The sequence below is a fragment of the Scylla paramamosain genome, chromosome 12, assembly GCF_035594125.1.
Source record: "Scylla paramamosain isolate STU-SP2022 chromosome 12, ASM3559412v1, whole genome shotgun sequence".
Classification (NCBI taxonomy): domain Eukaryota; kingdom Metazoa; phylum Arthropoda; class Malacostraca; order Decapoda; family Portunidae; genus Scylla; species Scylla paramamosain.
Window position 1 is genome coordinate 106,918 of NC_087162.1, and position 26,491 is coordinate 133,408.

A 26,491-nucleotide genomic window follows, 5' to 3' on the forward strand; every position below is an offset into this window, starting at 1 on the left:
TAAATATCAAAATATTGATTGCATTGTAGTTATAGTGTGCAGATCATATTAGCTACAGGAATTTTTTTTTTATGCGAACGGAATAAATTCGTGTGTGTGTGTGTGTGTGTGTGTGTGTGTGTGTGTGTGTCCCTAACATGTGGAAAGCCTTGTGATAATCATATATTTCCCCGTGCTTTCCACTCTGACCAGAGGGAGAGAGAGAGAGAGAGAGAGAGAGAGAGAGAGAGAGAGAGAGAGAGAGAGAGAGAGAGAGAGAGAGAGAGAGAGCACCGCACAATTGCTCATACGGTAACATGTTACTTATATTTACATATAGTCACTTCATTAAAGAGTGGCGTCTGCCTAATTAGTGCGTTCCATTTCCCTTCATCACAATATATGAGTCAGGAGTCATTATCAGCACACGGTTCCCAACAAAAGATGAATATTTGCCCTTGAACCTCCTCATATAAGGGAAGGGAAAATGCCTGATTAACATATGAATGTCACCATGGTAAATATGTAGAGAGGCGGGATACGAGGACCATTTATTATATAACGCCAGAAGGGTTGAGTAAGAACCTACTTATCATGCTGTGACGTATCATCATTCAAACAACGAGTAAATCGAGTTTCGTGTATCAAATCAGTAGTATTAGTAGTAGTAGTAGTAGTAGTAGTTGTTGTTGTTGTAGTATTAGCAGTAGTAGTTGTAGTAATAGCAGCAAAGCTTTCAAAACGGCGCTCACTTTTATTTTTTTGTATTTTTTTCTTGCTGTTATTCTCATTTATGTACTTGTTGCCATGGTCTGCATTGCTTTAATGTCACTTATGAGTTTCCTGGCTTTCTGAAAACACTAGTCGTGCTTTGATAAGGGTATTACTTTGTTTTATTATTCAGAGGGGAAGTTTCTAAGCAAGGGGTGAGTGAGATAAGGGTGTAATACCGAACAAGGCCACACTTCTCCCAAGCTCACTAGCACAAACCGGCAGCCGACCCTCCACCACTACCACCACTACTGGCAGACGAGACTAGCACTGCTGCCCGCCGTTTCTCAGTGTTGGTCTGAGAGTGCTTGAGGAAACAGATGTGAGGTACTGTTCACTTTCTTCAGTCTTTGTTTATTTATTTATTTATTTATTTATTTTTCATCAGTGTTGTGAGTATACGCTTGTTACCCTTAAACATAAGTGAAGACAAAGTATTCTCGAGAACAAGGTGTCCTGAAGAGTGTTGTGGTGTTAGTCTGCGACGAAGGAAATCCATTAATTTACCAGTATGGGATAGATATTATCCCAATTAACAGTTGTTTATCACATTATTTTCACTGCAAGATGTTCGAGGTTCCGGTGGTTATTCTATGACCATACTATGTGCCTTGTATTTGAGATGTAGGAAATGTACCATTACGTGATGTAATTCACCACTTAGTGCGGTGCATAGCTCTTTCTTAAGTGTAATATATTTTTGATCAGTAGTCACACCTGGTTATCATTTCAATCATGACTGTTTAATTATTGAAAGATTGTACAAAACCTAGTTGCATTAGTTAGAATTAAGGAATTAGCGAAGATCAACCTCGTCTGTTCCATAAACTGGTAAATTCTACAAACTCTACAAAGTCTAGGCGTTTATGAGTATACCTCTTACCTGGTTACTTGCTACTCCGCTTGTTAATCTTCCTCTTTGCTTGTTCTTACAACTGATGTATAACAACTCGGTCATTACTATTAGAACAGCTTGCTATTGAAATCTTGCTGACGCATACCTGCAGATCCGTGCTGCCCCTATATTCATAGAAATAACCTGTACCTGCCTAAACATATAGCCAACCAGGTGAACCAGGCGAGTCAGCGACTAGACAGCCAGTTGTTAGGTTATCTTAACCCTTAGTTGCAACTGTAGTTGCCTAGTTGCTGAGTTGACTTACCTAGACAGTTGTATGTAATTTACCATTTTTCTTGTCCTCCAACACCTGTAGGGATTTCTGCTGTAACTCTTCTGTGAGGCTTAGATGTCTGACTTATATTTTTGTGGAGGCTGAGTTGGTTGGCTTCTGCCTGTGGTTATGCTGGAAGACTTTTAGAGTATGATCCCCTTGTAGAGGCTTATGCCACTTCTAGTCGCTATTTTAAGAAATGATAGATGGGAAGCATGTTGGTATTCTTTAGCTAATCATCAATAGCTTGAAAAATAGCGGCTTCCGGCAGTAGTACTTGAATTTGGGTCTCTGTGATAACTATATCCGAGTGCTGACTACTTCCCCTGTCTGTTGGCCTAGCTAACCTGATGTAATTGACATACTTAGGCACCTGTAGCTGGTCAGTTGTTGAGTTAGTTTATCCTGTTTAGTTGATCTATGCAGCTGTAGCAGGCCAGTCATTTGATAAGAACCTTCCATAGTTGGATTACCCAGATAGTTGCAGCTGGCCAGTTATCAGGTTAGTTTACCTTACTTGATCTACCTAGGCTGCTGTAGTTGGCCAGTTGTTGGGTTAGTTTGCTTAATTGATTTGGTAAAATTACACCCATGTGACATTGGTAGATGAAATAATTTTTTCTAATATATTTTGATGTGTTTTCAATTACTCTAATGATCACTTCAGTCAGAAATCTTTAATAATTTTTATACTTACCCATCACAAGCTGAAATTAATGATTTTTGGTGATCAAACCCAGTCTAAACCTGATCTAACTTTCAATCATATGATACAATAATTAGATGTCTGTATTGATGGAACCAAGGTTTTCTCACTTGTATCACCAGCATTGCCTCAGATCAAAGTGCAACCAGAACACACTCAGCTCATTGAAATACTGTTGATTTGGAAGCCTAAATAATTCTGAACTTCGGGAGAAAGGTGCTGCGTCAGGGACTGAGTCTGGCACCTGAACAAAAAGTCCAGCATGTTATCAATTGAGCAATGCATGCATCACTGCTAGAGTGGGGTTATGGGGCTTCCTTGCATGGAGCATTACATGCCTTCCCTACTGGCCTCTTGAGCACTTGTTGTATGGCCATTTTATTATGAAAAACTGGTATTTTGAAGACTCATGATTTCTGACAGAAATGTCTTGAATAGTAGGATTAGCTAATATACACTGAAAAAATAAATAAATAAAACCCAGTTTTGTCCACCAGTGTTCAGTGGTCATAATTCTGGAGAAATACTGTTGACTTAATAGGTATTTTGACAATTGTAAATGAGCAAGCTGGAAGGGAATATTGGATAGAGAGAGAGATGGAGGCTGTCATGCTGTGGCCACCCCTTTAGGGGAATGTTCCTTAAGAGAGTGAGATATCAGAAACATATAAATAATAGATTAGTAGAAAACATACAGAATGCTTCCTATCATGGTAAGTAAGGTAACTTCAATGTTTGGCAGGGAGTTTCATCTTGCAGCAAATTCCACAGCAGGTGAGCTACTTTCAACTTTGCTGCACAAGACTTTTTACTGTCTCTCACTCCTATTCTGCTCAGCATCTTAATACAAAAGTTAACTAGTTTATATTCTCTAACCTTCATTCCTTGAAGTTTTTGAGAAACTTGTGTACCTTAGCACTTAGGACATTCAATAAAAAAAGGACATTCAATAAAAAAAAAAAAAACTGAATATTCCACATCCTGCTCCAATTCTAAGACTGAAAATACAGAGATGAAAAATATTAGTTCTTATTTTAAACATAGAAAAATAGCCATTACCATTATTGTTACTGAGGTGCTGGTCTTGTGATGTTGGTGATCATGGACCTCTTCCTTTCTCTCTCATGTGCCATCCTTATGATCTCCAACACACTGTATCCTCCTCTTGCTCGCCTTCCTGCCACTTTTCCTAATAGACAATCCCTTTCCAATCCTCTTTGTCTCATTATGTGTCCCAAGAACATCAATTGTCATTTTCTGATGATTCAATAACTGACCACCCTAGCACCTTGCAACACTTCTTTATATGTTACTTTTCTGTCCATGAGATCCTCCTCATTCTTCTTATGAATCACATCTCTGCAGCTTCTAAGTTTTTCATTTTCACTTGCTTTCACTATCCATGTTTCACAACCATATACTAATGTTGACCATGCAAAACATTACAACCTCATTCTTGTCCCCGTATTCAAGCTAATATTTGTCAGGACCTTCCTCATATTTCCAAATGCTATCGTTGCTATTCCAGTTCTTCTTGTTATTTCCCCCACATTTCCACCACCTCTACTGACTAAGCTCCTGAGGTAGTTAAAACTTTCAACTTGCTTTATAATCCTTCCATTGACCTTTGTTTCCATTCTAATGTACTGTTTTTTCTTCACTATCACTATGGTTTCAATTTTTCCTGCATTAATTTTCAGTCCTTTCCTCTTACAACTCTCCTGCAGCTTAGTCACCAATTCTTAAAAGTTTCAAAAATAAGAATTACATGGTTGTGTGGCTACTGAAAAACTAGCGGTTAGTTAGCAGCAAGCACAGCACAAACGCTTGACGAAATGTGATGAAAACAATTCAACTGGTGCACAGATTGCTGGTCAGTGGATGAAATTCCCATCTTTTACTGTTGGGCTCCGAGTTGGAGAGACCCAAGTTATGTTGCATAACTGACCCTGACACATTTTGGCTACTAGAAATTGGTTCTCTTCATTCTTTGGCTGAAATATGAGGTATGGCTATGTGTGTCATTCACCTATGGTTGTCTGCTGGTCACAAAGATGTGAATGTGTGTGTATGTTTTTTTGGCTATGTTATTTCATGAAGCATGAAGAATGTCAGCTTGGTATATAGATATGTGTTCCTTGTTTAACTGAAAATGTAGAATTCCATGCATTTGATTTCCCAAGAGTATGTGATTCAAAATCTATATTGTAATGTTACTTTCTTGATTCTGGATCAATTCCCCAGAATGGATGGAACACCTGAGATGATGGACGTGTCTACAGAGGAGGTGGCTGCTGAACCCTTAGTGGGAATGATGGACATGGTTCTTCTAACCTTGCTGGGGGTTGTTTCCATCTACTACTTCTTTATCAGAAATACAAACAAGAAAGAAGACAATTCTGCCCTGAAAAGTTTCACAATATCGTAAGGATGTTGGTTCCTTGTAGTTTATCATTAAATGAGAAATTCCCATCTTCCAATTTATTTATTTATTTATTTTTATGTAAGAGGGCTACTGGCCAAAGGCAACAAAAAATTAAATAAAAAGGCACTGTTCCCAGAAACAGTGCCTACTGCCTCCTCACCCGGAGAAGGCAGTAGGCACCTGCCGAAATGACGGTTACTCCCAGTGAGGTCTAAAGCACTGGATCAGGGGGTGCTGTGAACTTATCATTAAACCCAGCTGTGACCTCACTGAACATTTCCCTTTGTGCCTCACAACACAAGGGGGCAGTCACAGCCTGTCCTCTAAAGACAACTCTCTTCCTTCACACAAAACTACAAGCACCTAATTACACACACAATCTTCACTCAAAATTCAAAATTATCATGGTGACTCCTACACCAGCCTCGGAGTCCCTAGGAGGGGACCACAAATGTCCCCAGGTTGGACTGCTCTTCTGATATCGACCCTAAGTGTCTTGACACCCCCCTCGACTTTTTTCGTTAACTTCTGCATCATTCATGGTCTTGGATCTAATTTTCAGTCTGTAGAACACCACCTCTCCTCTTTGAAATCTCCTCCTCTTTTCCTTACTGAAACACAGGTGTCTGAGGCAACTGACAGTAATCCCTTTTCTGTTCCCTTCTACTTTCTCTATCCTCATTTTCAATCTAAGGCTGGATGTTGCGTTTATGTGCGCAGTGACAACCTGCTCTTGTGCCCACGCTCTTGAATCTTCATAGTTTTCCACCATCTGGCCACAACTACAGAGTCACTCTGAAACTAAATTTATCTGTGCTGTATACATTTCACCAAACTCCTCTTACTGTAAGAAATTCTTTGACCACTTAACTTCCAAATTGGAGCACATTCTCTCATCCCATTTGTGGAGATCTCCATTCTTGGAGATTTCAGTGTTCATCACAGCCTTAACTTTCCTCTTTCTTCACTGACCATCCTGGTGAACTAGCCTTCAACTTTGTTATCCTCCACGACCTAGAGCAATTGGTGCAACACCCTACTCGTATTCCTGACCGTCTTGGAGATACGCCCAACATTCTTAACCTTTTCCTAACCTCTAATCCTTCTGCTTATGTTGTCACCCTCCCTTCTCTGTAAGGCTCCTCCAATCACAATCTCTTATCTGTATCTTGTCCTATTGCTCCAATCCCTCCTCAGGATCCTCCTAAGTGGAGGTGCTTCTGGCATTTTGCCTCTGCTAGCTGGGGGGAACTTGAGGAGGTATTTGTTGGTTTTCCTTGGAATGACTACCGCTTCCTTGTCTCTTCACTTTGTGTGCCGAGCGCATAACAGAGGTGATAGTGTCTGGCATGTAGGCATACATTCCTCACTTTTTTTCAACTTAAACCTTCCAACCCTTGGTTTAACACAGCTTGTTCTTGTGCTATACATGATAGAGGTGGCCCACAAAAGGTACTTAAGGCTTCCATCACCAGAATCTCATGTGCTTTATATTTCTGGCCGGAACTATGCCAAGTCTGTTCTCCAACTAGCCAAAAACTCCTTCATTAATAGAAAGTGTCAAAATCTTTCAAGATCTAACTCCCCTCGTGACTTCTGATATCTAGCCAAAAACATCTCCAATAATTTTGCTTCTTCTTTCCCTCCTTTATTTCAGCCAGATGGCACCACTGCTATCACATCTTTCTCTAAAGCTGAACTCTTCGTTCAAACCTTTGCTAAAAACTCTACCTTGGACGATTCAGGGCTTGTTGCTCCCTCTCCTCCACCCTCTGACTACTTCATGCTACCTATTAAAATACTTCACAATGATGTTTTCCATACCCTTGCTGGCCTTAATCCTCAGAAGGCTTATGGACCTGATGGGGTCCCTCCTATTGTTCTCCAAAACTGTGCCTCTGTGCTGGCACTTTGCCTAGTCAAACTCTTTCATCTCTGTATGTCAACATCTACCTTTCCTTCTTGCTGGAACTTTGTCTTCATTCAGCCTGTTTCTAAAAAGGGTGACCATTCTAGATAGAATTAGATTATAAGTGAAGTACAGACTGAGGATGTTCAGTGTAGAGGAAGGGGACAGTTGAGTGTCATTGAAAAAGAGGGGATACTTATTTGGAAGGTTGTTTCAAGTTGATAGATGGAGGAATTGAGTTTCTGAGACATTGAACAATCCTAAGTTTGCTCTTCCCCAATCAGAAATTTTAGAGAGATCTGAGGTCAGGCATTCTGTGGGTTCCCTGCGTGAACTGTTTACTTCCTGAAAGGTTGGACATCTAAGAAAGGATGTGGAAAAGTGCAGGGTGGTATCATCAGCATAGGAGTGGATAGGGCAAGAAGTTTGGTTTAGAAGATCATTGATGAATAATAGGAAGAGGATGGATGACAGGATAGAATCCTGAGGAACACCACTGTTAATACTTTAAGAACAGTGACCATCTATAATAGTAGCAATAGAACGATTAGAAAGGAAACTTTAGATAAAGTTACAGAGAGAAGGATAGATACTGTAGGAGGGTAGTTTGGAAATCAAAGCTTTGTGCCAAACTCTATCAATAGCTTTTGATATGTCTAAGGCAACAGCAAAAGTTTCACCTAAATCCCTTAAAATGGATGACCAAGACTCGGTAAGAATGCGAGATCACCAATAGAGCAGCCTTGCCAAAACCCATACTGATGTTTAGATATAAGGTTGTGAAGTGTTGATAGATTAAAAAACTTTAGGGAGGGAGGAAATTAAAGCAATAGGATGCTAGTTTGAGGGATTAGAGCAGTCACCCATTTTAGGAACAGGCTGAATGTAGGCACACTTCTTGTAGGAAGGAAAGGTAGATGTTAATAGACAGAGTTGGAAGAGTTTGACTAGGCAAGGTGCAAGCACAGAGGCACAGCTTTTGAGAACAACAGGAGGGACCCCATCAGGTCCATAAACCTTCCAAAGGTTAAGGCAAGCTCTGTTGGATAATAGTTGCTTTTTTTTTGGCTAAATGAGTAGAACTTTCCTCAGGTCAGCTTAAGTATACACTAGGTTTTTTATTTATGTAAGAAATGGATCAAAAGTAAGTTCATCTTGTGCATATTTCCAGATAATTCAATTAATAATTCAATTATAAAAAAAAGAAACGTATAATGTTATAGATATTTATCAAACAAAAATTATTGTAGCATAATTAATATTTCATAATGACATCATAGTTTAAAAATTACCATTGTAAAGATATCTGGCATTCAACATTGTACTCATGTGTACTCATGCTGCTACTTCAGTCTACAGCATCTTAAATTGTTGGCTTTGTTAAATCCATTAGTTACTGTAAACTACACAGTAGAAAAAATGTCATCTCAAGCAGGGGAGAAAATGGGGCCAGTTATTGGTTCCCTGTATCACACATACCTAAAATTAGTTCTGAATTTGGTGCTTCATGCAAGACCACGGGAGGTCGGTCTCCTTGGCATCCTACTGCAGGCTCTTCAAGACTTGGTGGTAAACTTAAAAGGAAAAAGTTGTCATTATAGTATTTATTTTTATTTTATTATATTTTTTCTCTTTTGTTTTGGATGAAACACTTGGATGTGGTGTCTGTGTTTACTGAGATATTTTTGGTAACAATAACCTAGTGATCAAACTGGAGGAATTACTGTATGGTCTTGGATGGTTGTTGAAAGTGCACTTCTTCAGTTAGACAAATATTATATAATTTTTGTTGGGCATTGCTTTTGTCAGTGTAAGAATCACTATGAGGAAATGGTTGAATCTCTCTCTCTCTCTCTCTCTCTCTCTCTCTCTCTCTCTCTCTCTCTCTCTCTCTCTCTCTCTCTCTCTCTCTCTCTCTCTCTCTCTCTCTCTCTCTCTCTCTCTCTCTCTCTCTCTCTCTCTCTCTCAGTTCTCTAATTTGTCGTCTCTCCTCTCCTCAGTCCTACTCAGTTGGCACCTCGAGCCAGTGACTCCAGCTTCATATCGAAGATGAAATCATCAGGAAGGAATGTTATAGTGTTCTACGGATCACAGACAGGGACAGCTGAAGAGTTTGCAGGGAGGCTTGCTAAGGAAGCAACTCGTTTTGGTATGAAGGTTAGTGAAGATGCCAAAGTACAATGAGTGACATCCCCATGGGCATATGGGTTAATGGCCACACTGCTTTTTGTGGATATTGTAGATTTTGTGGAGAGGCATATACTCGTATTCTAATATCAATCATTGTCATTATTTTTTCTTTTCAATCATATTTCAGGGAATGGTAGCAGACCCAGAGGAATGTGACATGAATGAGCTGGCTCAGCTGACAGAAATAGATAATCACTTGGCCATATTTTGTGTGGCCACTTATGGGGAAGGAGATCCCACAGATAATGCTCAGGAATTTTATGAGTTCTTGCAAAATGGTGATGAGCAGCTCGATGGAATGCAGTACACAGTCAGTATTTCTACAAGAAACTAAAGTCTATTTCCTATTTTTGCATTTGTTATTCAGGACTCTTTATGATGAATATAATCATAGGTTACATGGTAGTAACATGTAGTGTGTGCATGCATGTGTGTGTGTGTCTGTATATATATATATATATATATATATATATATATATATATATATATATATATATATATATATATATATATACAGTAAAATCCCTCTCATCCGGCATTCGAGTATCCGGCAGCTTCAAGTATCCGGCACATTTTTCCCCGAGCCTTAAAATCAATAAATAATCAATGTGTACTCATAAAATCGATTAAAATTCCTGCGCGAGGCATACTTTGTCCCCTCACCACCAGAGCGCACTGCTTCGCGCCACCTGCGGCCCAGTGCACTGTGATTACTCAGTGACTCAGTCCCGCATGTGCACTGTTTATTGCCTGATGCCTTCATCATGCCTAAAGTTGTAGAAAAGAGGAAGCGTGTTGTGCTTACACTTAAGCAGCTGATCAGATCAGCTGCTGATTAGATCAGCTGATCTTTGTTATGGTACGATGCACGAGTGTAGGGTGGTGATTGTGGACATAATTTCACTTCTATTCAAGTATTTGGCATGTCGACGGTCCCGTTGATGCCGGATAAGAGGGATTTTACTGTATATATATATATATATATATATATATATATATATATATATATATATATATATATATATATATATATATATATATATATATATATATATATATATATTGAGTATTCTTTCCCTTGTTTATAAGTTGGAATGGAGGTGAATGACTGTGCTACTAAACGATTATGTTTCAGGTGTTTGGGCTGGGAAACAAGACATATGAGCACTACAATGCCATGGCGAAGTATGTTGATAAGCGGCTGGGTGAGCTGGGAGCCAAGCGACTCTTTGAGTTGGGCATGGGCGATGATGATGCCAACATGGAGGATGACTTTATCACGTGGAAGGATGCCATGTGGCCAAAGGTATTATGTGAATAATTTTTGTTCATTGCTTACAAGTAATTTTTGTATTCTTTCTGCAAAGTAATAGTTAGCACTGCTTGATTTTGATTTATAAAATAGCTTTTTTCCAACACATAAATAGTGCATTGAAGAAGTAATTTATTATGAGCCAGAGATGTCTCTTACTGGAGGTTAGCTGAGACAAGATTTTAATGTAGAGTTATAGAAATAATATTACCAGGTCACAGAGTTTGTGACTCGGCTGTGTCTACTTATGTACCTGACTTGATTGCAGTGGCATATCTACAAAGTTGGAAAGGGAAGATACATTAACAGTGCAGCCCATAACTTTTGTTGGCACAGAGTAAGGAGTGATTAGCAGCTGCTACTGTGTGAGCTACTGTAAATTGCAGATAGTGAGAGAGGGTAACCTAAGACAGAGAGATGATCAAAGGAATACACCGAAATATGGCAGATGCCACCATTGACATAAAAGGACAGAGAAAGGAAAAGATGGAAATGAAGTGATTAGAGAATGCAAGGTGAGAATACAAGGACAGGAATAAATTAAGATTTCTGCTGTGGATATTGCTTTGGAGGAGTTTTGAGAATATAGATAGATAGATAGATACAAGAGAATGGAGGAAGTGAGTGTGTTGTGTATCTGGGAACAGTGTAAGAAAAACAGGTGACATGGATGAAGAGATAGGAGAGAGGGTTGTGAAAGGATAGGTAGGTCATATGATCACTTGCAAGTCATGAAAGGAAAAAGTGTGTCTATGGGTGCAAAGAGAAGTTTAAGGGTATATTATTCTCTAACTAACATTGATGTATGGATTAAATACCTGAACAATCAAGAGTGTTAGCTGTAGAATCGAGTTATCAGAGGTGTGTATGGAATGATAAGATAGGTAAGTGAGAGCAATGAGAGTGAGAGTAGTGGTATGAGTGTGTGTACAAGTGGTGTATATTATGGAGTGGTGGAATGTATAGAAAGTAACACAATGAGATGGTATGGTCTTATTGAAAGGATAAAGAGTAAAGAGTTTGTAAAGGAAGTGTATATGAGTGAAGTTGAAGGTGCTAATAGGAGAGGAAGGCCACTGAGAAGATGGAAGAATAGGGTAAAGGAGTATAAATGTAAAAGAGCTTTTAGTAGATTGGGTGTATGGATAGGAAGAGATGGAAGCCTTGGGGGATGCTCTTTCAAGGGGAACTAGACATCACAGATAGATAGATAAATAGATATATAGATGGAATGCACACTGTTTTCCATCACATGCTTCATTACATTTTTTTTGTCTTTTAGGTTTGTGAAGTATTTGGCATTGATAGTCAGGCACAGGATATCAACATGAGGCAGTACAGACTGACCGTTCTTGAGGACTATGATCCAGCACGTCTCTTCACTGGAGAGATTGCTCGTCTCAATTCGTTCAAGGTAAGAGCAACTGTACTGAGAACACAAAGATAATCTACACCAAGGCAATATCAAGGAGGATGTGTGGCCATGTGCAGTGTGCCAGTGATATTTATCTTTAAATCTCCACAGTTGCTTTAATATTCAGTTATCTGCCCTTCACATTGTAATATTTACTATATGTGTATACTGACAATTCATTTCTTAACTTTGGTTTATAACTATGATCTTGTTAATTTCCTTATCTCTTTATATATCTTACTTATCCTAAAATCAATAAATACTTGTGTTTATTTAATCACTAATGAATATCTCACTTGATGTCTATATTTTGTGACCATAATGTTTAAAGGATGATGCTTCTTGTAAAATGCTAAAGAGACTGATGTGTAAAGGCATTTTACTTTTACCATAGGTTGAAAACCAAAGACCACCATTCGATGCAAAAAATCCATTCATGGCAGAAGTAGGTGTCAACCGAGAACTCTTTAAAGGTGGAAATCGCAACTGTCTCCACATTGAGTTGAACATTGAAAGCTCAAGGATACGGTAAGGCTCAACAGTGCATTTGCCTTCCTAAATAATTTGAACCCAGAGGCATGAACAGTGGTTCAAGAATAGATAGGAATGACTGGTTTACAGAGCGATGAGTTTGTTTTAGATATGAGTTTACACAACTGATGTATCTGTGATTTGAGAAAAGGGTATAACTTGTTAGTATGTGATTGAAGTGAAAAGTGATGGAGGGCATCAAATTCAATATCATTTGGTGGTTTGGCTACAAAAAAAGAATGACAGACTGCATGATAAATACAAGAATATATGTATATGAGTATGAGGGAGATGGTGAGTAGAAGAAGAAAAGGACAGAGTGGTGGGCTACATAAGAGAAAGATGTAAAGGAGATTAAAAGTATTTGGAAATGCAAAGACAACAATAGATGCAGACAGTAAGGATATCTAAGGAAATGTGCTGGTCATGCCTAGCTCTTTTTAGAGATAACAGCCAATCAGGCTTCAATTCTCTCTGCTTGTGGGATGGGATTTACAAAATATCCCTCACTTGACCAGATATATACAGTAAACCCTCAATAAACTGAACCTCTTTAAACTGAATCTTGGATAAACTGACTCCTGTGTGCCACCTGAACTTCCCTTGGTAAACCGACCACGAATACGTTTTATCAGACAAGTTTGAAAGCCAACCAAACATGCCAATGATGCTGTGAGTAACCCTTGGGTAAGCTGACCAATGGTGGACGCCCGGGTTGGGCTGACCAAACACAGCTCAGTGTGTGGCTGGTTATTTGGTGTAGTGTGGTGGTATGTGTGTCACTTGGCTTCTTTCCCCTTTGCCTCATAGCAGTACTTCCCAGCATGGCAACACAGCATCCCTTCCTTGTTTGGTGTATGCAACATAATCAAAAATACTTTTATGTGATCTATCTTATTTATATTACAGTACATTAATTAAGCAGTGTACCACTAAAGATCTACTGTAAAAAAAACACATGGAAAGAAGCTACCCACTTTAAAAATACATGTTACTGAATGCATCACTGACCCTCTGTTAGTTTATAATGTGCTATTCTGACCATCTTATAAACCAAATTTTTTGGATAAACTGTCAACATCTCCCTCCATTTAGTTTGGTTTATCAAGGGTTTACTCTAAAAGATTGAGCTTCAGAATGGCACTGCATATGTTGTATACTGGTTTACTGGTAATATATCTTAATTTTTTTTGTTTCTGAATGGCATTACATATATTATATACTGGATTACTGGTACATAGAAATGGAGACCTGATAGGTCCAATGCTTCATTGTTTCAGGTATGATGCTGGTGATCATGTGGCTGTTTATCCAGTCAATGACCAAGCCTTGGTATCCCATCTCATTGCATTGGTTGGTGAGGATCCTGAGAAGGTGATAACACTCACCAATGTGGATGAAGACAGTAGTAAGAAACACCCATTTCCTTGTCCCTGCACCTATCGTGTTGCTCTCTCTCATTATGTGGACATCACAGCTTTGCCTAGAACTCATGTACTCAAAGAAATTGCTGAGTATGCTACTGATAACAAGGTATGAAAACTTGTTTTGGGCTTGTTTAATTGATGCATTTGTATTAAAAGTTCACTTTTATTATTTCTTTGATGTAAATTCATACAAAATATTACCTCTTTTCTGGACAGGAAAAAGAGAAACTGTTACTGATGAGTGGCACAAGTGAGGCCGGGAAAGCCGAGTACCAGCGCTGGGTTGTCCAAGATGTCCGAAACATTGTGCACATTTTGGAGGACCTTCCTTCATGTAAACCTCCTCTTGACTATCTGTGTGAACTTCTGCCAAGGCTTCAAGCAAGATATTACTCCATCTCTTCATCAAGCAAGGTAAAGAGTGTATAGCTTTCTGGTGAGGTCTCTTGTTGGAAACAGGATGATGTGCACTTGAGTAAATTTTGAAGGGAGCACATACACCAGATCTCTTATATTTGTTTTCAAACAATTCACAGTTAGGTGATGAGGCAATCATTAACCAAAATTAATTTGATGAAAGAATTCAAAGTTATGCTAGTTGGTAGAGGCAGTAAATAGATGTTTACATTCACGTTCAACTTATGCAGGGGGTCACCAAACTTTTTTCACAGTGGGCCAGCAAACTGAATGAATGATGAGTGCAGGCCACATAACCATTCTGTTCAATACTTGTAAACCAGAATGGAAGCTCTGAAAAAAAAAAAAAAGGTATTCCACATTAGCCATGGGTGAGCTGTATGGGAAGAAAAGAAGAAAAAAAAAGTTATCAAAGAAGGCAACGTTATAGAAAAGATCGTTACATCATACCTGGTGTGTATTTATCTGAGACTGACAAATTCTAACCATAATTGTTAGGTTATTTATTTTACTTTAGATTAAAACAACATTGAAAATTAATGTAAGTGATGACATTCTTGTAGCAACACTGTTAAATATGTATGCCATACCTCTTTATTGCATGACAAGTTTATTTTTCTTTGATATTCTAGAATATTTTAATTTGAATTGTACTGGTATGTGCTTACCTAGGGGTGCTCATGAACTGAGGTTCTACTGTATGGTATCCTGTATGCCATGTGACTCAATATCATGTACAACAGCTGTAGTTTGGTGACCGCTGTATTTAGCTGAAAGATTCAATGTTGCCATTAAGTGACAGCATAATGGGTGGTCAAGGGACCCCTTCACCCACACGACTCTTGAGTCCGTCTAGGTTCAGATTGTATCTGCAGGAAGACCTGTTGGCTGGTTTAACTCCCCCCAATCCCTTGCTCATAGGGACAGTGATGTCTGACAATAGTGGAAAGACTAGCTTGAGCAGGGTTTGAACACATGACCACAGAATAGCAGCTGTGTGAAGTTCCAGTCTAGCAGCCAAGTACTGTCTCATAAAACAATCCATTTTCTTTTAAAAATCAACTGAATATAAACTCTTGGTATTCCTACTTATAATAATAATAATCATAATAATAATAATAATAATAATAATAATAATAATAATAATAATAATAATAATGATAATAATAAAAAGCTGTTAATTATAATCATGTTTGTTTTAGAAAACTTGCATTATATATTTTCCTTGATTCAACACTATCATTTATCTATCTGTGCACAAGGCTAAGATGAAGAGTGACTGAGCAAAAAGATTCTGTGCAGAGAGGTTGGTGGAGACTTTAGTCAGTGAGTCACTTTTAGGAAAGTAAGGCAGACATATGTAAGCATGTATGGAGTCTTTTAGAATAATGATGATTCAAGGAATTGATGAAAGTATGCTTAACTAAATATTTACAAATGAAATGTGTAGTATAAATGAGAGATCTCTTTAGTGTGGAAAAAGGGCAGATATCAAATGTAGTAAGAGGTGGACCAAGGGTATAAGTATGCATGTGTAGGTACTTGCATCTCAAGCCCAGTGGAGTTTTTTGTCATGTGGACATTTGGTTTGTCAACTTCCCTAGATGATTACAGTAAAATCCCTCTCATCCGGCATTTGAGTATCCGGCAGCTTCAAGTATCCGGCACATTTTTCCCCGAGCCTTAAAATCAATAAAAAATCAATGTGTACTCATAAAATCGATTAAAATTCCTGCGCGAGGCATACTTTGTCCCCTCGCCACCAGAGCGCACTGCTTTGCGCCACCCGCAGTCCACTGCACTGTGTTTACTCAGTGATTTAGTCCCGCGTGTGCACTGTTTATCTCCTGACGCCTTCATCATGCCTAAAGTTGTAGAAAAGAGGAAGCGTGTTGTGCTTACACTTAAGCAGCTGATCAGATCAGCTGATCTTTGTTATGGTAAGATGCGTGAGTGTAGGGTGGTGATTGTGGACATAATTTCACTTCTATTCAAGTATCCGGCAACTTCTGGTATCCGGCATGTCGGTGATCCCGTTGATGCCGGATAAGAGGGATTTTACTGTATTGAGTTTTAGAATTGCTAACCATGTAAATTTATGTTGCAGCAGTGACTTTACTTTTTTTACTGTACTTTCAGTTGTATCCTAACACGGTCCACATAACAGCCAATGTGCTCAAGTACGAGACTCCAACAGGACGAATCAACAAAGGTGTCTGCACCACATACATGCAGAATCAGAGACCTGACAATGACACCAAGCTCCATATGCCCATATTTGTTAGGAAGTCACAGTTCAGGTATGTAGCATTAATATTTGTCTAATAAGCTTCAACTGTGGGTGCAGAGTAAGTACAAGGTAATTTATGAATTAAACTGGAATTTATTTTGAATAATTTGGAAAAATTGGTGAATTACATTTTAATTGCGGTTGATGAAATACTTAAATATATTGCATATAAACAGTATGAATGGTGTATAAAACAACTTTTATGTACCATATAGACAATAAATAATGATGAATATCTAGTGTAACTGGGTCTTTTTCCACCATATGCACTGATTAAAGCAAAACAGGAACATTTTTCAAAAGATATGGTCTGAAAGAAAATTCAGTGGATGGTGATTCGATATAATCAGTGAGTGTGATGCTCCAGTGTAATGATGTATCCAGATTTGTGGTAGACTTGACTTTAGCAACACATTTGAAATGGAAGTTAAACATGAACTTAAGTTGAATATTTTGAACTATGTTAAATCAACGAGTCAATTAATTTTGTGAATGTGTGTGTGCTTGCCCCAAGAGAATAGTAAGTTGTCTGTCACATCCTGAGGGATAAACATGAGCTGCAGCATGAAGGAAGACTAACCTAATTTGTTTCTGTTTAGCTCAGGATTGAATCTGGGATCACTTGGGTGTGAGCTGAGTACACTGATCCTCATCCTTAGGATGAGTTGATAAATGTGATTTTGGCTTATACTGATGGGAATCATGCTGCCATCTCTATGATATTTACGTCATGATCTTCACAACAGATTACCAAGTAAACCACAGACTCCAATACTGATGATTGGGCCGGGCACTGGCATTGCTCCTTTCCGAGGCTTCATCCAGGAGAGAAACCTCCAAAAAGAAGAAGGTTAGCTTATTCACAGATCCTTGAGACTGTGAATTTGTATTTGTCGAGCAAATTGTCTAGATAGATAATGTCATGGTAGAAGAAGGTAGGGCAGATTAGATAGAGAAATGATAAACGTACTGGAGTTTCCAATTGAGTTGAATGGAGAAACCTGGGGGAAGTGACCTACATTAAACTTGTAGGTGCTGGTAATGATCATTATTTTTATGATGATCTCCCTCCTCTCATCTCATAAGTCTATGGCATTTTATCTCTAACAAATAATAAATCAGCATTGTTCAGAAGACTGACTGGAACTGTTAGTGGTCTCTCTAAAATCCAGGTAGCTCAAGCTGATTGCTGTTGTAAAGATTGACTAACAGCAATAAATCTTTAAGTCCTTCCTAGGCTGTTTGCTCACACTACTGTACATGATTAAGTTATACATATAAGAGATTGCATATTATCTATATATAACACTGAGGTGTGTGGTTGATCACTGGAGAGGTTGCTCAAGTCACTAGGTGTATAATATTGTATATAATATTTTAATCAAATTTTTATTTGAACTTTATAGGAAAGCCAGTGGGGAAAACTGTACTTTACTTTGGGTGCCGGAACAAGGCCAATGACTACCTGTATGAAGAAGAGCTCACTGCCTATAGAGACTCGGGTCTTTTAAAGGTAAGAGCAATCAACGTAATCTCAGACCCAAGTTAAATATTACACAGTTTGTCATAATCACCTGCAAAATAGAGTAATCTCATGATTTTATGCAAGATTTGGCACCAGAATAAATGTACATATATTGAGGGAGAAGGGAAGTACTTCCATACAAAGGTTAGTCATAGACAAGGATGTGCTGTCCCATGGTTGTTCTTCATCTTCATGAAAGGAGTGTTGAGAAAACAAGAGACTACAAAAGTTTATGGAGATCAGTGGAAGTGGTTAAGAGTTTTCTAGCATAAGTCACTATAAGATCATCACCACAAGAAGTAAAAGTATGTTTTTTTTATGATCCAGTATAATGTCAGCATATCAATGAAGAAATTAAAGTGTTGAGTATCTGGATGATAGAAATGGTTACAAATTTCTTCCCATGAGATGTGCAGTAATTGTGAATATTGCACTTCTTACCTTCTAGCTGTATGTAGCCTTCAGTCGGGACCAGCCAGAAAAAGTTTATGTGACGCACCTTCTAGAGGGAAACAAGAAAGAAGTTTGGGAAATCATTGGCAAAGAAAATGGTCATTTGTATGTGTGTGGGTGAGTATTAAATTGACATTAACAGTATTTAATAATGGTCTCATGGCTAATGCAGGTAATTCTTAAAGGTATGAGCAGTTTGCTTATATTTAGCATAGTCATATAATGAATTCTCAAATGACAGAACATGTTATCAGTGATGATTTAAGGGGTTCAGTTCTGTGACATTATCATTTTTTTTCTCTCTCAAGCTAAATTACAAACTGAACACACACACACACACACACACACACACACACACACACACACACACACACACACACACACACACACACACACACACACACACACACACACACACACACACACACACACACACTTTTCTTGAAGGAATATGAGATTGAAAGTGATAGCACATCCTCCTTTATTTTTCTTTTGTATGGTTTCTATTTTGCTATACTGTTTTTTTGGTGTTCATCAGGTAGTTGTCTTAGAAGCTACCAGAGGAACACTGAAAAACAGCACAGCAAATAGAAACCATACAAAAGAAAATAAATAAAGGAGTGTGCTATCACTTTCAGCCTTGTAGGCCTTCAAGAAAACATTCTACCTGGCTACACAATAATATATATATATATATATATATATATATATATATATATATATATATATATATATATATATATATATATATATATATATATATATATAATATTGTGTAGCCAGGTAGAATGTTTTCTTCTATATATATATATATATATATATATATATATATATATATATATATATATATATATATATATATATATATATATATATTATTGTGTAGCCAGGTAGAATGTTTTCTTGAAGGCCTACAAGGCTGAAAGTGATAGCACACTCCTTTATTTATTTTCTTTTGCATGGTTTCTATTTGCTGTGCTGTTTTTCAGTGTTCCTCTGGTAGCTTCTAAGACAACTACGTGATGAACACCAAAAAAACAGTATAGCAAAATAGAAACCATACAAAAGAAAAATAAAGGAGGATGTGCTATCACTTTCAATCTCATATTCCTTCAAGTGTGTGTGTGTGTGTGTGTGCACACGCGCGTGTGCCTAACATTTTCACACTGGGGTAACCAGTGGTGGCCAATGGTGGTGCTGTGTGAAGGGGGCCTAAGATGTAACCTAGAGGCTGACTGAAAAAGTTGCTAGTGAAGTGTGGAGAGGGGATTAATACATGGTTGGTTATCTTCCATTGGCCACAAACTCATTTCAGTGCTTATGAATCATTGCACCATGTTTCCACCAGCCCATTACCATCACTGCTCTCTAGAGACCAATAGCTTGCCATAGCAACTCGCATCTCGTATTGCAGCAGTTTACAATCATTAACCCAGTTCAGTCCTCGGGATTAACAGGGCAGAGCAATGCAACAGGACGAATGCCATCATGTATTACAGTCTTTGTTTACAAAAGGATGGCAGGTGGGCAACGGTACCAATGACTTACTTTCACAGGATTTGCATAGACTGTATAACATGTCTTCAGTGACCATAATGTATTCAGCATTATAAAAAGATTACCCAAGTTATCTCAATAAGAGGTCAGCTTCAGAACTGATGGATTTTAGAGATTTTTAAGATTTCATGTTGAAAACAGTTCTTAATTTATTTACATCAAATGATTGGTTTATCATATACTGATAAACTAGACTTCCCTGTACTATGTTTCCAGAGAGGATCATTTTCAATTACTGAAGTATGTGAAGTTTCATGTGTTTTACTTTTTAAAATGAGCTTGTATTTCTGCATACCTAGTATCTCTCTCTCTCTCTCTCTCTCCCTGGTGGTGTAAGAGAAACCAAAATAAAAAAAATATAATGAAGTACAAGCAATCCCAGAACTGGATGTCTTGGTAATTGGATGTGTTGATAGATGATGCATACTTCATTACATGAAATGATTGGCAACAATGATTATATATATATATATAGAGAGAGAGAGAGAGAGAGAGAGAGAGAGAGAGAGAGAGAGAGAGAGAGAGAGAGAGAGAGAGAGAGAGAATTATTATTATTATTATTATTATTATTACTACTGCTCCTTTTCTAACACAAAGATTACTGTAAAGAAATGCTTATGAATTTTCTTTTCTGGGTTGTAGCTCTGTAATGAGTGTTTCACATTACAGAGATGCAAAGTGCATGGCCAGAGATGTTCATGCACTCATCATCAAGATTTGCCAGACTGAGGGCGGGATGACTCAGGAGGAAGCAGAGCAGTACGTGAGAAAGATGATTAACCAGAAACGTTATTCATCAGATGTTTGGAGTTAAAAGTTTTTGAGGTCAGATTATCATCTCTACATTTTAACAAATATATAAATTAACTTTAAGGACAAAAATCACTTTGATATATTGTGCACACACACACACACACACACACACACACACACACACACACACACACACACACACACACACACACACACACACACACACACACACATTATTTGGTAGCTCAGTGGTAGTGTCCTTGCTAGTCACTTAACAGATTGAGATTATCACCGTGGTCAGATTGCTAAGGTTTTCTGTAATAAGTAAGCAAGGACTGTTTCCTTTAACAAGAGGATGTGGTGTGTAAAAGGTCAAAGCTTAATAACTCCCACATAAGACTATGAAGGAAAGGAACAGAATATAGGTGCACATTATATGAGTATCATATAATAATGATATTACAATACCAACATGTCTTACTTAATTTTCTCTCTCTCCCTCTCTCAGCATAATTTGCCTGTATTCTAGGCTGTCATTCCTGCTAAGGGCTAAAGAAAATAAGATGAACAGCCTCAGGGACAGTCTTTTAAATGAAAACTTTGCCAAGCACTAAATTAATCTTGCACAATTTGTGGTAAGGATTGACTGTACACACACACACACTCATTACATTACATTACATTACGTTACATTCCATGAGTTATTTGGAAAGATTGGTTATTTTGACCAGGAAATCATCTGTACACATAGGCTGTGGCACCACTGAGAGCAAGCATTAGTAGGGGCAAGAATCTTTTTGACATTACAGTCCTTGAAGGTGGGTGTACTGGCAGTGATCAGAGATGACAGCAACATCTTTAGCCAGGAGGTGTACTGCAAAAAGAGTTTTTTCTTGTGGAGACTTAGGTAACATTGCCATGGCAGCTCCTGCCTTCAGTGTCTCCCAATGTGGCCTCTCAAACTGTCTTGGTCACTTGTCTCTTGCTCGCAGTGTGGCCATGGCTCTTATTTTACCTTAAGCTATGAAAAAGATTTTTGAAACTGGCTATTGCTCCTGTATCCTGGAAGAACAAGGAAGGGAAGGAGGTTAAGGACAGGTTAGAAAAGAGGGTTTGGATGGATTTTCAAAATTACATGAAGACCCAGAAGCCACTCCCTTTTGAAAGTAGAATGAAATAAGCATCTATTTGTTGAAGATCTACTTAGAATAACCTGTTCTTCCACCAAACTTTGCCTCCTTCACACTGCCTTACTCTCACTAAGGTTCAAAGGTAGTGGCTATATTATATAATTCTAAAGATTTGCATAATTCCAAAAGTAGGTCAAAAGAAGCATATATGTAGAAATTTTTATTTATCTTATTTCTTTTTTGTACTCAGAATAACCTATTCTTTTACCTCTTCAAGTACTTGCTTTAATTCATGAGATACACTGAATATATATATATATATATATATATATATATATATATATATATATATATATATATATATATATATATATATATATATATATATATATAATCAAGTTTCCTTTCTGACTGTTCTATTGCTGTTGTGGTAGACGGTCACTGTACTTCTCCTAAATCTATTAGTAGTGATGTTCCTCAGGGTTCTGTCCTGTCACCCACTCTCTTCTTATTATTCATTAATGATCTTCTAAACCAAACTTCTTGTCCTATCCACTCCTACGCTGATGATACCACCCTGCACTTTTCCACGTCTTTTCATAGATGTCCAACCCTTCAGGAGGTAAACATATCACGCAGTGAAGCCACAGAATGCCTGACTTCTGATCTTTCTAAAATTTCTGATTGGGGCAGAGCAAACTTGGTATTGTTCAATGCCTCAAAAACTCAATTCCTCCATCTATCAACTCGACACAACCTTCCAGACAACTATCCCCTCTTCTTCAATGACACTCAACTGTCCCCCTCTTCTACACTGAACATCCTCGGTCTATCCTTTACTTATAATCTGAACTGGAAACTTCACATCTTATCTCTAGCTAAAACAGCTTCTATGAAGTTAGGCGTTCTGAGACGTCTCCGCCAGTTTTTCTCACCCCCCCAGCTGCTAACTCTGTACAAGGGCCTTATCCGTCCATGTATGGAGTATGCTTCACATGTCTGGGGGGGTTCCAATCATACTGCTCTTCTAGACAGGGTGGAATCAAAAGCTTTTCATCTCATCAACTCCTCTCCTCTAACTGACCGTCTTCAGCCTCTCTCTCACAGCCGCAATGTTGCATATCTAGCTGTCTTCTACCGCTATTTTCATGCTAACTGCTCTTCTGATCTTGCTAACTGCATGCCTCCCCTCCTTCCGCGGCCTCGCTGCACAAAACTTACTTCTTTCTCTGATCCCTATTCTGTCCACCTCTCCAATGCAAGAGTTAACCAGTATTCTCAGTCATTCATCCCTTTCTCTGGTAAACTCTGGAACTCCCTGCCTGCTTCTGTATTTCCACCTTCCTATGACTGGAATTCCTTCAAGGAGGAGGTTTCAAGACACTTATCCACCAATTTTTGACCACTGCTTTGACCCTTTTATGGGACTGGCATTTTAGTGGCCATTTTTTTTTTTTATTAGATTTTTGCTGCCCTTGGCCAGTGTCCTTCCTACATAATAAAAAAAAAAAAAAAAAAAAAAAAAAAAAATATATATATATATATATATATATATATATATATATATATATATATATATATATATATATATATATATATATATATATATATATATATATATATATATATATAAAATGAGGCACCCATAGTCAGAATGACGTAAGTAAACTCGTGACCAAAATAATTTTTATTGCATTGTCTTTCCCAACCTTCCTACCGTTATGGGAGAGAGCATGGATGTCAGAATGGACCCTGCAATAGTGTCAAAAATCCATCCAAGTGAAGTTATCCATGGAACCTTCTCATCGTGCTTGAGTGATAGGTATCAGCTGCTGGGGCCAGAGAGAAGCAATTCTCTTGCCACAGCAGCATGAAAAAGAGCCAGTCAATGAGGGCTCATGCTGCGACCACCACACCCACACATTTCACTCTCTCCCTCCCTTTAGCCTACTTGGTACCCTTAAATGACAGGGTGCTGTTCTAATTTTGCTTTTATTCAACATGTAAGCCTTTTATTATTATGGCGGACAACAGCACACACCCTGAGGAGCCAGGACCCTCCAGAGGAAGAGAAATGGAAGAAAGATATTTCTAAAAGACGAAGAAGCATGAGGGAAGCCTTTGTGAGCTTTGGAAACATCAGATGATTTTATTTCTTTATATTCTATTATCCTTTATAGCGGGTATATTGTCATAATGTTTATTAGTTCTTTTGTTTTACTTCTTCCAGTTTAATTTTTTAAGCTTGTATCATTCTCTTCATTTGTGTTCATCTTAGGAAGTACTTGTATGCTGCTTATGTTTTCATTTTCATAAAATTGATAAGTTCACTAAAAAGAAGACTTTTAATGGTTGTGATTCCCCTATTAGTACATAGAAAATAAAGCAACTTGATAGAGTATAGGAATTATACAATGTGTGGGCGCTAGGTAAAATTTTAATGTAGCTGTGTGATATCCATAACAAAATTGTATCAAAGAAAAAAAGTCACCTATTTATTTTTAATAATGTAATTTAATTGTAACTTCACAATGTAATCCAACTGAATAGTTGTAAAGCACATCATAAATTACTGAATATTTTGATACCAATCATTACTTTCTAAATCCACTGAAAAGATATTGCATTTTGAAACTCGTAAAATTTTGACTGTTTTTGTCTGCTTTCAAATTTCAGCTCTTATGTCACTCTGGTTCTTGGGGCCTCTCTCTCTCTCTCTCTCTCTCTCTCTCTCTCTCTCTCTCTCTCTCTCTCTCTCTCTCTCTCTCTCTTATAAACACACACACACACACACACACACACACACTCAGTACTAGTCATAAGTATTGGGGATCAGGCTTTGGGGGGGTCCAATACTTATGGTAAAAAAAGCATTGGTCCTCATGAGAGTGAACCATTTTAGCCAAAAGTATCAGCCCCTTCCATGATGTCACTGCATCCCTCAGCTTTGTGCCACTGACTCTTAAGCCTTCCCTCAGCATTCCTTGGTGAGCAGTGACCTGCAGCAACTTTTCCACATCCTGATGTATTATTGTGCAATAACATCTTGTGATAACTCATTCTTTTTGCTACTATGACTAAAACAAAAGAGTATTCATCCGAGACTATTGAGATCATAGGCTTCAAGGAAGCAGATCATTCAGTTAGAGAAATAACTGAACAGTTGGCAGCATCCAGGACAAGTCGAGTGTTGGTTACGGCAGTTCAGGGAGGGAGGGAATTGTGATGTGCCTCAACCTAAAAAAAAAAACAGACTGGGCACCCCAGAGAGCTGTTACTGTCTTAAAGCATGCAGTGGTCTTGATATCAGACTCTACTGCATGCTTTAAGACTGTAACAGCCCTCTTATTTGTCTTCCAGGGACTTGAGGCATATCACAATTCCCTTCCTCCTTGAACTGCTGTAACCAAAGCTTGACTTGTCCTGGATGCTGCCAACTGTTCAGTTATTTCTCTAACTGAATGATCTACTTCCTTGAGGCTCATGAACTAATTTAAGTTTCAGATGAATACTCTTGTTTTAGCCATATTAGCAAACAAGGAATTATCACAAGACATTATTTTAAAATAATACACCAGGATGCAGAAAAGTTGCTGCAGGTCACTGCTCTCTAATACACACCAAGGCACGCTGAAGGGAGGCTATAAGTCAGTGGCATGAAGCTGAGAGATGCGGTGACATCATGGCAGGGGCTGATACTTTTGGGTAAAATGGTTCACTCTCAAGAGGACCATGCTTTTTTCTGCCATAAGTATTGGACCCCCCCCAGCTGGAAGTCCAATGATAAAATATATGACACCAGTTACAAAGGATTCCCCTAAGGGAATGAATAGCCATGGTTTTTACTGGAGAATTTTGTAAGTAAATTTTGAATGATAATTGACAAATTCAAGTGCAACATTGGTGAATATTTTGTATAGTTTAACATTGTATTAATAACTAGTAAATATAACATTTCCCTATGTTTGAACATGGCTATAAAAGCTGAGCTTTACAGTTTTAGTGAGTGGCAGTTCATGGTTATGGTATGAGGAAGGTGGTGCTTCCTTGGTGTGCATGAAGTGTCTTGGACTACAAACCCATACAAAATTATTTTTGTTTTTGTTTTTATATTTCATTTTTTTTTTTTTTACAAATATTTTGAGAGTTTTATAAAAGCATAGGTATCAACTACAAAATGTTTATATCATAGTTTTGCAAAGATTTGTTAGATGTTATGAAGAATTTAGTAATGAGTGACCTGAATTCCTTTCCATCACATCTCAGGAATAAGATAGTACTGTTGTAAATTTTGAGTTTCCAGTTAAAATGGTGTTGTGTTGGTGCTATGATGGTAGAAGTTAGCATTTACATGACTGAGTTTCATTATAAGTGTATGAGCTAGCTATATTGTTTAAAATCTCTTATGTATTTTTCTTATTTAAAAATTTCTTACTTACATTGTTTCAAAAGTTTATATTAAACTACTTGTTGAACCATGTTGTTTAATGTATAGCCTATGGTATTGTGGTTAGTGCACTGGGCTCATGA

The 26,491-nt window shown here is 37.9% G+C and overlaps 1 protein-coding gene across 2 annotated transcripts; it reads left to right on the plus strand.

Annotated features, from left to right (window-relative positions):
• The first annotated feature begins 917 nt into the window (after positions 1-917).
• LOC135105479 (NADPH--cytochrome P450 reductase-like) lies at positions 918-26,437 on the plus strand. 2 transcript variants are annotated; one of them, XM_064013603.1, is made up of 14 exons: positions 918-1,077; positions 4,873-5,052; positions 8,963-9,119; positions 9,280-9,462; positions 10,288-10,458; positions 11,747-11,878; positions 12,273-12,406; positions 13,690-13,942; positions 14,053-14,250; positions 16,393-16,553; positions 17,290-17,393; positions 17,950-18,056; positions 18,517-18,638; positions 20,748-26,437. In XM_064013603.1, the coding sequence occupies exons 2-14, from the start codon at positions 4,874-4,876 to the stop codon at positions 20,890-20,892; spliced, it is 2,046 nt and encodes a 681-aa protein (XP_063869673.1). In that variant the 5' UTR covers positions 918-1,077; position 4,873; the 3' UTR covers positions 20,893-26,437. The 2 variants fall into 2 exon arrangements, with proteins under 2 accessions (XP_063869673.1, XP_063869672.1); XM_064013602.1 differs by lacking the exon at positions 918-1,077 and adding an exon at positions 3,641-4,634.
• The last annotated feature ends 54 nt before the right edge of the window (positions 26,438-26,491 follow it).

What these genes read in the sequence shown, in the direction of transcription:
- LOC135105479 (XM_064013602.1), top strand. An exon ending in CTCGTCTCAATTCGTTCAAG is followed by an intron (nt 11,879 to 12,272) that starts GTAAGAGCAACT and finishes CTTTTACCATAG; the next exon opens with GTTGAAAACCAAAGACCACC. An exon ending in CCATCTCTTCATCAAGCAAG is followed by an intron (nt 14,251 to 16,392) that starts GTAAAGAGTGTA and finishes CTGTACTTTCAG; the next exon opens with TTGTATCCTAACACGGTCCA.